General features: G+C 39.1%; 1 protein-coding gene and 1 long non-coding RNA gene across 2 annotated transcripts; one reads left to right on the top strand and one right to left on the bottom strand.

Annotated features, from left to right (window-relative positions):
• Window positions 1-48: 48 nt before the first annotated feature.
• Window positions 49-4,155, bottom strand: LOC116925056 (probable E3 ubiquitin-protein ligase makorin-1). The gene is made up of 10 exons (XM_045175000.1): window positions 4,056-4,155; window positions 2,311-2,428; window positions 2,121-2,207; window positions 1,962-2,029; window positions 1,768-1,871; window positions 1,455-1,697; window positions 1,235-1,392; window positions 994-1,161; window positions 744-900; window positions 49-674 (listed from the first exon to the last, which is right to left on the bottom strand). Exons 1-10 carry the CDS (start codon window positions 4,150-4,152, stop codon window positions 516-518), a joined length of 1,359 nt encoding a protein of 452 aa, XP_045030935.1. The 5' UTR covers window positions 4,153-4,155; the 3' UTR covers window positions 49-515.
• A 5,722-nt stretch (window positions 4,156-9,877) lies between these two features.
• Window positions 9,878-10,990, top strand: LOC116925061. The gene is made up of 3 exons (XR_004395310.2): window positions 9,878-10,266; window positions 10,321-10,558; window positions 10,626-10,990. It is a non-coding gene; the product is annotated as an uncharacterized LOC116925061 (long non-coding RNA).
• Window positions 10,991-12,179: the final 1,189 nt, after the last annotated feature.

Below are 12,179 nucleotides of genomic sequence, written 5' to 3'. Positions count from 1 at the left end.
TTACAATTATTTCTTTGCTTAAAATGCAAACAAAAACTCATCAAAATGTTTCCATTCCAAGCTTATTTTTTTTCTTTTAACGTAATATATCACAGATAACACAGAAAAAAGAGTAGCGCATTCGCAGTATGCATACAGATTTTTTGTAGATTGATGTTTAGCTTCTAGACGAATATGTGTGTTTTCACCACTACTAAATTTAAGAGACGCAAGTGGAAAATGGGGAGGGCGGAAACCATGACGGGAAGTATCCCACATGAGGAGGAGAAACGTGTGAGTGAGAAGAGTCTTTGTCCTCTTCTCCTAATCATTTTTTGAAATCTTGTTGTGAGGTGGGAAAAAAAGAAATACAAAAACAAACCAATACCTAACGAAACAAAACATAAACAAAACAAGAAAATTATGGATAGTATTTACGTGGATTGACGAGGTGCAGGAAGTTTTCGACGAGCCACAGACACACGGACAGAGAGGGGACGCTGGACTCGACGTTAACTATTTTTCTATGTTGCGTCTCACTGGAGGAAAAAGAGACTGTCAGCTTCATCCGAATAGTAATCGTCTGAATCCGATGTATACAGGTCGAGGTCTTCCAGGTCGAGCCCTAACTGGAGGACGTAGCGACTCTCACGCTCTTCCAAGAAATCCCACAACAGTACCTGGAAGACTTCCGCCTTTATTCCATTATTAAAAATGAATTATTCTTTCAAATGGCAAGTAAAAAAATATATATGTATATGTACCTCTTCCTCATCTTGTCCGAAACGACGACGTCGCAGCTTACCCTGAGGAGGACCAACGTCCGTTCTGGTTCCGTCAGGTAGCGCGTGCAAGTAAAAGCAACGGTTTCCAAACGGACATTCACCGTCACCTTGATTAAAGTACTTGCAAGCTTTGTTGCTACATAAATCACAATGGAAAAGAAAAAAATTAAAAGCTGGCTTACTCTCCAAAACCCCTTAAAAAAAAAAAGGTCTTCTTTCGGTTTACTACCTCAAGGCTCCCTTGTAATCGGTTATCAACTTTTCCTTCTCTTCTTTGGTCTCGCACCAGTAACGACTGGGGCACACGAAGTCAGACTGCACCCGGCATTCCGGGCACGACCGAATAATCTTGTTCTCAAACTGTTTCTCTTGTCGCCATTTTCGTATACAGTCCAAGCTAAAGAAAAACAAACAAATTGTTGGGGGGAAATTTAAACCCAATTTATCGATAAAAATTTATGTGTTGTTACCAAAAACAATGCGAACAATTTGGGAGCAGTCCGAAACGCTGTTTGGTAGACGGCAATTTCTCCCAAATGATCTCCATGCAAATGCCGCATGCCTTGTCTCGTGAACGAGCAACAGCAAAGGATTTTTCCATGTCTACTTTGTGCTGGAGCAGACAGCTCTAGGAAATGTGCCCAACAAAATGTGTAACATTTGTACTGTCGCAAGTCTGAAATGGATTACCTGGTTGTGCTCGATTCTCTGCTCTTCATCCGTCGGGTGAAGGCAATGTTGGCTGCAGAGTTCGCAGAGATCGCCGTGAATGTAGGTGCACTCTTCGCCATACCGACAGGAACCCATGAAAAAATAAGGACACAGTTCAGATGTCGACTGAGCAATTTTGAAGCTCTGGCCAGCATTGGGGTCCACAGCTTTGGCATAGGATTTTACTGATGTCTGCTGTGAGGTGCTTGGTCCAGCTTCCTTCTTTCTCGACAACATCTACTCAAATAAAGCAATAGCTATTTGTGCAAAACCTCAAAGATCTGGCCAGCACTATACCTGATTCAGCAAATGACTGCATTGCTGGAAAGTCTAACTGAGTGTCTGCAGCTGAATATATAGTAGATGAGGGGATGAATTCGGGAGCATTGACCCAATCTAAAAAAAAAAGCACCATCATCAATGGGTGCACAGTTTTTCACACACAGTTGATAAAACTCAATCTTGGTAGTGTCACCATTTACTTACTCACTGCCATAACATTATGACATGAATCGTTGGATTCATTTGTTTCCGCATCAAGTTCATGAAGATATCTGAAACAAAACAAAACATGATGAAATCTTTAAATGGAATCACAGTAGACATGTAATTGTTTTTTTTTATTTGAATGTCAGAAAGAAAAACCTGCAATTTTCTCCATAAATACATTTTCCTAGTTGAAAAAAACGACACGGTGGCACCGAGGACAACGAGTGTGACTCCAAGGGACCCCTAGAAAGACAACATATATTGCATTGCAGAGAAAATTTTGCAGTTCAGTCCAACAAGATTAAGTGCAGAACAATTTAAAGAAAAATAAAGATGGAAAACTTACCAGGAAGATTTTTTTTCTGTCCAGCCTTCTGCCATGTTTACAATTGGGCACGAACGAACGAACACTTTGCGCAACCAGACAGCACAAATGGCACCAATGCCCAAAATGATTGAGGTGGCTGCAAAATAAACAAAACAAGTTGGCGGGTAAAATTTCCGATCATCTGGAAATACCGAATTTTTCAATTAGACCGTTTCGAAATACTATCAAAGGGGAACCCCGATAATGAGACAAGTTTCTTTTCTTTTTTCCCCTTCCACTGTCGGTTGTAAATTTACATTTACTTCTTGGTGCAATGACTGAGAAAGGTGCAATTTTTTTTTTTGTTTGAGGTAAACGCAATACAAGTCCAAAGGAACGGGTATAGATGCAAATGAGTTCTCGGAAATTCTAGCCGTAGAAAGAACATGTCGTTGTACCATGGTAACAAAAACAGCGTATGTGTTGCACGCAATTGTTAAAATGCACTCAGAAGAAAAGAAGTTGCACGACAATACAAAAGAAAACTCTTGTATCAAACCTATTCCCAATCCCAACCATATGTTGCATACGAGTTGCCTATGGGCAATATTAATAGAACGATATCCGAGGAATGAACAAAAAAAAAAACTAGCATTTTTTTTTTATGTGCCGGCAAAGTGTTTCCCGGTATGGACTATAGCCGGTGGGTCTCGTGTTGATTTCGACATTTAAAAACGAAAGGAGAGATGGAAAGAAAAGGAAAAAGAATTATGCAAGCAAACAAAAATCATTTTTCAACAGGAAATTGCTGTGCGTTCTTTCGTACAAGGAATTAGAAAGATTTGATAGTTATCAATTCGAATTGAAACTCCAAGAAATCTTGGCTATTAAATGCAACTGTGTAACGCTGGACAACGACAGAATCTTCAATCAAATCCTTTCCTTTCTCTCGTGACCTCCCAAATATGAATTTAACTTGAAAAATAAGCAACACGAGGCCACGCCAAATGAACAAAGTACCAGATATCAATTGAAATTATTTTTCTACTAACGTACAATGCCAAACGGAGATTTAAAAAAAAAGACTGGGACCAGTTTGGTCTAAAAAGTGAACGGACGAAATGTCATTTAACGAGAAATTAAAAACTGGGTGATCAAGTGAAATTATTCAATAGCAAAAATGGCTATTATTGCTCCTCCTGTCTGCACGCGTTAGCATTTGAATTTATTGTTCGTTGGTTTCAATAGAAAAGAAAGAAAATTAGAAATTTGTTTAGCTCTTCGTGTTGTTAGATACGTTATCGTTTTCTGGGTGTTGTTTGACTAGTGGCCCATGACTCTCCCTTCAATCTCTCTCTTGTTTGAACGTCTCTCTGCCAGTTGTAAACACGTGTATCATGCAAAGAGAGAGAGTGAAAATGTTGGGCTAGTTGGGCTGTTTTCGATCGGTCCTATACAAAATGCCCCAGCAGCAGAGGAATATGTATGAAAACTATATCGACTCTCGTTTTGTACAGATGTGTGAAGATAATTGTTCGAGTCTTACCACCGCAACCACCATGTCGGACTTTCACTTGTAAAAAAAAAAACTAATTCCATGTAGCAGCCAAAAAAGTAGTTTGCGTTCAATAAATGATGGACCTTCGATCATCAAGTTGGTTTTCGAACAAACAGAAATATGATGAATTACCTCGTGTTCATTGAAGCAGACGACAGTGAGAGAAGGAGGAGCACTTTAGGCATCATCAATAATAGGTAGAAAGAAGAAAAAAAAAAGAAAATACCTTTCGATATCTTTTTCAGAGTAGCCACCTGAACTGATAGTATTGGCCAGTCAGGCAAAACAAAGCCCAAAGGCGTGTGAATCATCGTCGTTCGCATCCACAGCACGAGAAAGGTATTGCGTGAAAAAGAGTCAATAGAAAAGGGACGCCGAGGATGAAAAGAAACTGAAACTAGGGCACATTCCAGCCAAGAAATAAGAAAAGAACCTATTTTTTTTCTTTTTCAAATGGAGAGCTACTCCTTTTCGTAGAAAATGAAACCACACAGCAGGAGGTGGGTGCAGAAATACACAACTTTTTCTCTGTCTGAGACAGAGAGAGAGAGAGAGAAAAATGTACTTTATTTTTATTGCCTGGGAAGAAAGATGAAGTACTCGCCGATGAAGAGCCAATTGTTGCATCATTGCAGAGTACAGAGTCGCACAGTGGCGTGTGCATGTATTTGTTTAACAAGTCCTCGTGTGTGAATATCACGTCGACAGGTATTTTTCGATGTAGAAAAACAATTGCACCCACTGTATTCTGGAAATTGATGTCTCTCCAGACAAAATCCTAACAATAGATTGAAAGAACAAATTGAATTCGAATAAAATAAATTAGGCAATGTATAATACCGTTTCAGCATAAAGTTGAAGGAGCAATGCCAGTCCCCAAATAAATGGCGCCAGTAGAATTGCCGAAAAAAATTTCTTTTTTTCTCAGGTTGAGGAATAGTAAAATGAAAATATGAGTTTAATCAGATGGAAGGATGTTAGTAAATTGAGCTATCGTTGTACAATTTTTGGGTTAAATGCAATTTCATATAAGAAAATGGGAATAGCTTAATAATGTCAATCTGAAAAAACGACTTTATGGCACATTTGATTTACTCATAGACGTTTCCTCGGATGTTTTTGTCGGATTGGCGTTGTCAACGGACTCGGGTGAATCTGTTTTACCTAGCTGGAGAGCTACTTTTTACGACTTTTCAAGAACTGGCATGTTTCCCTATACGTCGCCATCTTGGTGCAGCAGAATGTCCACGTAAAAAAAACACCACTGTTTAAAGTCATTTAACAACAACCCGTTAATTTTGTTCTATTTATTTTTATCCAGTAAAAGGGGTGCGTATCACAGGAATGTTGTTGGATTTGTGTTACCTTTCCTCCACATTTTTTCCTTGCAGTGTAAGTCAAATAAAGACGTGGAACATTTTTGTGGTTTCCCTCCGACTGACCAAATTGTTTCATCGACAAAGTCCTATGATTCAAAGAAGGAATTGGGACGATGAAAAACTAAAGCAGGAATTTCGACCGCACAATTAGAAATATTTGACATTTCTCAGGTAAAATTGATTCTATAAATCGGCTGAAAGGTCACGCCTCCTTTTCTTTTTCTTTTTCCTAGAAGAGAAGCAACTTTCGTTTGCCATACACCGACAAATGCAACAGGAGCAAAGAAATTCCGAAGAAGCAAAAAGCTCGTAATCGAATGCATCGTGATGAAACAGTCACGACCGGACGTCATTGTATGCCCCGTCTATAGACGCTGATACATCTATATCGTCTGTTCACGAATTGTGTTGAAAGAAAATGTTTACATCTCGAAAAATCTCTCACACAAGATGGAGGGCAAAAATAAAAACGGAAACAAGAAAAGATGCCAACGATTATGGCCGCCCAAATCAACACATCACAATGGTGAACCAACTTTTTATTTTTATTTTTTACTGACAAATTAATGGAATTTAAAAATTCGTGATGGAATATAAAACTTTTTTTTTTTTCCCCTCCCATTGTCTAATATTTAGAGACGGCACGCGACATCAACGTGACACGATGACGGGACACTAAAAAGCCAAATACCTCCCCCATTTTTTGTTTCTCTCCCACGTTCACGTAGAATAAAAGGTATCCAATAACACGCGATAGGTCTGGTGGTGTGTGCGTGCGTGAGCAAACACTGGAAATGAGTCTTTTTTACGATTTTGTTTGCACAATTTCATTTTTTTTTTTTTTTTGCTTTGCGTTAGGGCTCTGAAATATGACCCTAAAGTAACCAAATAGGACACCAGGGGGATGTGCGTCCCCATAATCAGCTAATGGATAACGTCGATAGCATCACGCTCATGTAGCGAAAACTGGAGTTTAACTTGATTCGAATTAAATTGTCCACTCTATTATAGGTAAGGTAGAAAGTAGAGCAAGTATGTAGAGGAGCCTCCTGTTGCGAGGCTCGATGAATCAAAAAGGAAAACTTACCAGCCTCTCTCCCTTTGCGGATGATGTATGGACATCCATTGGCGCAGCAGCCGAAAGAACAAAATGTCCTAATAAAGAAACTGAACTGACCCCCATGACGTATATCTATAATACGAGCATGGAATAAATTTATGAAAGATGAAAAAAGAAACAAAAAAAAAAGCGGTTCATTTTTCTTCGAGATTTACGTTATTACATCAGCCCTGTTACACATAAACATGACTGCCGTATATATTCTGGACGTAGGGCAGTTTAGACGCTGTGCATAATGACCTGTTCACGACGTTCTCCACTTTTTGTTACACAATTTTATTTTTTTTCTTTCTCCAATCTATATTGCTGCGTTTAACAACATTTCCTCTCTACATGTAAGGCTTATAACGTTTTTTCTTGCATCTAATTAATAACCTGTTGTCGATCAGTTGTTCCGTTCGGTTTTCTAGTTTCGCATTCGGGCATTTTTCTTTGAAATTTTTATGTACTCGCTGAGGGGGGGAGTAATCGACGTTTTTAGCATCACTGATTTGGATATCATTTGAGAAAAATGTAGAGAGGCTAATCAGTAAAAGATTTGAATGCAAAAATTGGCAAACAGTCACGATCTTACACAGGACGATGAGATTGCATTTTACCATCGGCCCTAAAATCGACACAAGTTTAGAAATCTGGAACCTCATTTTTTTTTTTTCTACAGTCTTACAAGACAAAGATATGGCATTCAACTTTGTTCTTTTTTTTTAAATACGAGAGCCTGACGTTAGTTCCATACACACAAATCTCGTTTTCTTGCTGCAGAGAGACGGGCAGAAAGCAGTTTTACTGGAAGAGAGCGTATCAGAATTATCTCAACTGGAGCGACCATGACTGCAATCAGCCACCATAAAAGGTTGTTGTGTTGCCCTTTTTTTTTTTTTTTTGTTCTGTGCCATCCTACAGTCAAAATCATATCGTCATCTTACGACTATGTTGCCGGCCTTTCATTAAAAGGCCTGCGTCCCTCTTTGTGTGTGTCTGCGTGCACAACAATTAAGTTGCTGCCCGCAAGACATTTACACAATGCGCCAGCAATGTTTGACTAAATCAAATACCAAACTTGTGATGCCACAAATCCGAATGGAACAAAAGATTCTCTTGTGAAATTCGATTCAAAAAAAAAATGTTTTGAATGAACAACGCTGGAGAAATTCGGGCCGATCTTTTGAAAATCCACGAATATATAGGTCAACGCTGCAAATGTGTTTGACCGTGATTTTTATAGTAGACTATTCCTATTTTTATTTGATCGAATGATGGAGAGTGTTGGGGGGGATGGGGGGGAGTGAAAAATCTCTACACACAAAAAATGATGGTAATCTATGAAACGTAAGTAGTGAAAGTTTGTGCCTCTCCCAGATTTTCTCTGTATAGTATTAAATTGCCACTAGATTTTACACACCGAAAGAATCAAAAAGAATTCACCTTCCTTTTTGTTTTAGGCCATGAGGTTACATCAACAACTGTGAAAAATCGTGACCGTCTACATAACATCGGGTGGCTATTTCAGATTTTAGCAGACCCATATTTTGTTGCAAGCGTACCAAACACTTTTGGTTCTATTCACGCGTGAAAGTTGTTTTGATTTTGTTTTCTTATTTAAAGAAAAAAAAAAATATATATATATACTGTATATGTCTCTGGCCCGACAATCATCATCGCTAATTGTAGAGATCCTGCCCCAACAAAAAAGTGTAAAAAATTACAAGACAATAACGGGACGTCGTTAACAGCCGCATAATAGAAGATGAAGGGAAAATAAACGTTAAAAAATGTATCGTCGAACTATTATTTTTTTTTATTGAATTTCGCGTTGTCCCGAGAAAACTCTAGGCGTCCGAAAATAATCACGTCGTACGGCTGGCCGTAATATCCGCAAAAGCAAAACGTTTTAATAATTACAGACGTTTTGTTAAAAGTGTTGTTGTTATTGCTCTCCATTACGACAGCCGTCGTTTTAAACGTGCGGGATTTTTAAAGAAACGCTACATTTTTATTTCTGAAAATAATAATTAAAAAATAATATTTTGACAGTATAAAAAGTAAAAAAAAAAAAAATGAAAGTGCAAGGACGAAACGTTTCGATTCGAAAGAGCGCAAAAAAACACATAGCGGGACTGCAAAGATTTGAATTCAACTATAATACCGTCCAGATGCTTTTATTTCTGTAAAAAAAAAAAAATGGGGCTTTTACTTAGGAGAAAATATGACTTTTACGGATGACCAGCTGTTTATTTGTTGGATGGGATCTCGATAATGGACTATGCGTGACTGGATGCGATGGTACGGCGGCTACAGCACGTCATGTCCCTCAATGCGCATTTCAAATTAGATGATAAAACAGGAAAAAAACAAAAAAAAAAAGCCTTATATACTATATATATAATTAGAAGCATAAATAACGGGAGAGAGAGGGGGGGGAGCCGTTCCCGATATTATTAGATAAAAGCACGCTCGGACGTATATATCAGACGGGCATCAAACGTCGCCACCCTACTTCATAACCACGTCGTCACAGGTGGTCCAGTCAGTTCTCTCCTTTGTTTTTGTTTTTGACAGATGGTGATGGCACAGCACATAAAACAATTGATTGTGTTTTCACGGTGACGTCACCTCTGGCCCACAATGTTGCATTTAGATTTTTGGTTTTCAAAAATAAATCAGCAAATTTGATGGTGACCCTTTTCATCTTATTAGAGGAGCAATGAATAAGATGAAACACAACTGTAACTGTTCAATCTTTTCTCATCTAGGCGAAATAAAAGCCAATTAAAAGGGCAACTGTTCACCTTTCCAACCGGATATTGATGCTCCAAAGAGGACCTTGAGGAAATTCCCCTGGTCGGCAAATCAGGTTTCGATAGAAATGAAATCCACCCTTTGGCTATATGGCTGGCAAAGACGCCAAATTCGATTGATTGAACTTGAATACTTCATTATACCACTTGGCGGAGTGACGATAAGAAATGCACGCATCCGCATTCCGTCTTTCTTTTCGTGTACAACAAGCTGAGGTTGCTCTCGATTTGGGCATTGATTGGCTACCTCCAGTGCGCATGAGTCGTCTCTCTTCTTCTAAACACGCACAGGATGTAGGCAAGGATTTCCGGGTCACGTTCACCACACACGTACCCAATGACTGAAGTCGTGGGTGGAGCAATCACTGATCTCATTTTGTTTTTGTTTTTTGAAGATGCTCGCCTCTTTGAATTCGCATTGAAAAACAAAACAAAAAAAAGCCGGTCCTTTAAAAAAGAAAAAAAAAAGCAATTGGCCAACGTGAATAGACCATTTGGCCCCTGATATTTGGACTCTATAATAGGGAAACCTGTCGAAAAATTGGCTGCCTGTATATTCTTAAATAATGGAGAGCAGTGTAGTCGTGAATCACGAAACAATCGCGACGCAGCGTGAGGTTTGCTTCCACTAGAAAACAACATCAGCCGACAGGATCTGGAAATTTTTGTTTCAATTTTCACCAACCGCCAGCGAGATTCTTTAGCGATAGGATGGCCCAAGAGTTTCTTTCAGGTATATATGGACGATGTTGATCTCTTTGTTCGCTACGTGGACGGCAGAGCGTTGTGAAATGCGCGTGAAAAAGGTGCCAAAAAAAAGAGGGGAGGGTCAGTCAAGCGAGGGGGGGAAACTAAAGGGCGGAGGCGTTGACGACACGTGTCCTCCCAATCACAAGTCCTTTCTCAGGTGTTCCGATATATACGTCCACACACGCAGTTAAGTGAAAGTTAAAAATAAACTGCCTTTTGTTTTATTTAATCTTAAGGTAGGCAGAACAATTCGGCCAGCTGCTAAGAATAAAAACGTTGGGCCGTAAAATTGACCGGGGCCGTCATCGTTTCGACACGCATCTACTTGATTTCATCATTTGACGGTCACGGGAAAAACGTTCGTCCTTGCCACTTGACGATTTTGACAAGGTTGTAACAAAAACACAAAAAAATATCTATTTTAACTTTTATTTCGTTTTAAAGCTGAACAATATAATAATGAGGATGGGCGTTGGCCGCGTTCTTGTTTGCGTACAGCACATCGTTTGTCTTTTGTCAGACTATACACGCGGGATAATGGCGTTCAAACAGGAACCCAACCGACCATTAAATCAACATTAAATCAGCGCTCGTGTGTGTGTGCCATGTTAATAAATCTTGATGAAATTGAACACCCGGAACTGGAAGCGTTCCAGCGAGATTGAAACGGATTTGCGATCAGGTCGTGATGGAAATCAAACTATTTTGAATGCGATGGAAAGTTTAAAATTGTCTTCTTTCAATTTCAGGATGAAAAAAAAAAAGACTTTTTTCAAACCAAGGTCATCAGAAGGTGAAAGAAACGGAGCATCGGATCACGCGGAAGTGTAGAGGAAATAATGTAGGTCCCACAAGGGCGTGGTGACCTCCGACGCGGCTAACGTTCACGTTGTTTTCAAGCATTCTGCATGTTCGATTGAATTGTTTAAACAATTAACTTGCCCTAGTTTTTTTTGTGTCAAAATTATTTCATTTTTTCATTTCGGTGGTTGTGGAAAAGAGATGCCTATATCCAACGTGCCATGCAAATGAGGGGCAACAGATTAATGCAAACTAATTCAGTCAATGCATTTCTTAGTATATTATAAGGAATGAAACGCTCGGATTGACTTGCTACAGCCCAAAATGTGGACGACGAAAGAAAATGTTGTGGATGTTGTTGCTGTATCGAAAAACACGGACAGCGGTCGTGACAAAATGGGCCATTTTACATTAATCACGTTTTTTTCTTTAAATGGCATTTGCCGAATAAATTATCGTTTTACTTATTCAATTTTTCTAACCGAACCACCGTGATGCTTTGAAACGAACGAAATAAAGACACTCAAAATACCTGACCGGAAGGGGGATCCATCCAACACACAAACTACACACTGCAAGGTGTTTGGCTAAATTGCCGCAGGTTTTTTCGAACCGAGGAAGAATGAAACAAAAAATAAAGGGAAAGAGGAAACTAAAGGACCTTGACGAATGACGTCTAGAACCAAAAGAGCAAAGAAAAAAAATGATCTGAAATGTTTGGAGGAGAGGAAAAAGCAAAACAGGTAGGGCGATTTAGAAAGAAAAAAAAAGGCGACAAAAGTAGAGCGTTATTGACCTTGTATGTTTACGTAAGTCGATAACAATCAGAGTGGAATGTCTCGGTCTGTTGAGAAACAAAAGAAATCAGTGCAAGTCGTGGTCTCCAGCAAACGGACATTGTCTCATTATCGTTGTACAAATTGCGAAGGGGCTTTCCCGTCTTTTCCTCTTTTTTTCATTGCATATTCAATTTTTTTCCATCCATTTTTTGATCGATAAAGAATGATTCAGGTGGGCGTGGTCGCTGAGTTAAACTCAGTGACAAAATCCCTTTAAAATTCCCAACTTTCGTGCTCTTTGTGTTTATATATGCAACTATACCATACAGCAAACCCCTCATCGAAGTCGCAATTTTATACATCAACTGTGAACGTGAATGGCGCTGCCGGCGTTATAGGTGATGGCCCACATAATCACGGTAGACATGACTAAAGAGAGGGATGAGAAGCCGGAAGATGTCCCCGCATGATTTACTGATGTTTGTTTTGTTTGTTTTTTTTTGCCATACATAAAAAATACATTAAAAACAACGGGGGTGATGATAGTTGATGACCCGTCAATGGACTCGCCGTGTTTTCGACATTCTAAACGATGACAAACGATTCTGAAGGGGAGGCAGCCGGAACGCTGTATATATAGACCTAACTGAAAAATGAAAGGTAAGTCATTTGCATACAAGTTTTTCATTAGGATTTGCGTATAATCCCGCTTAAAAACTATAC

The sequence above is a fragment of the Daphnia magna genome, linkage group LG6 (genome assembly GCF_020631705.1).
Source record: "Daphnia magna isolate NIES linkage group LG6, ASM2063170v1.1, whole genome shotgun sequence".
NCBI classification, from domain to species: Eukaryota; Metazoa; Arthropoda; class Branchiopoda; order Diplostraca; family Daphniidae; genus Daphnia; species Daphnia magna.
The sequence above is the reverse complement of the archived record's forward strand: the minus strand, read 5'-3'. Positions and strand labels throughout refer to the sequence as shown.

Coding starts and splice junctions, on each gene's coding strand:
- LOC116925056 (XM_045175000.1), bottom strand. CDS start 4,152: ATGCGAACGACGATGATTCACACGCCTTTGGGCTTTGTTTTGCCTGAC. Junction 2,429..4,055: donor TCTGAAAAAGATATCGAAAG/GTATTTTCTTTT, acceptor TTTATTTTGCAG/CCACCTCAATCATTTTGGGC. Junction 901..993: donor GATTACAAGGGAGCCTTGAG/GTAGTAAACCGA, acceptor TGATTTATGTAG/CAACAAAGCTTGCAAGTACT.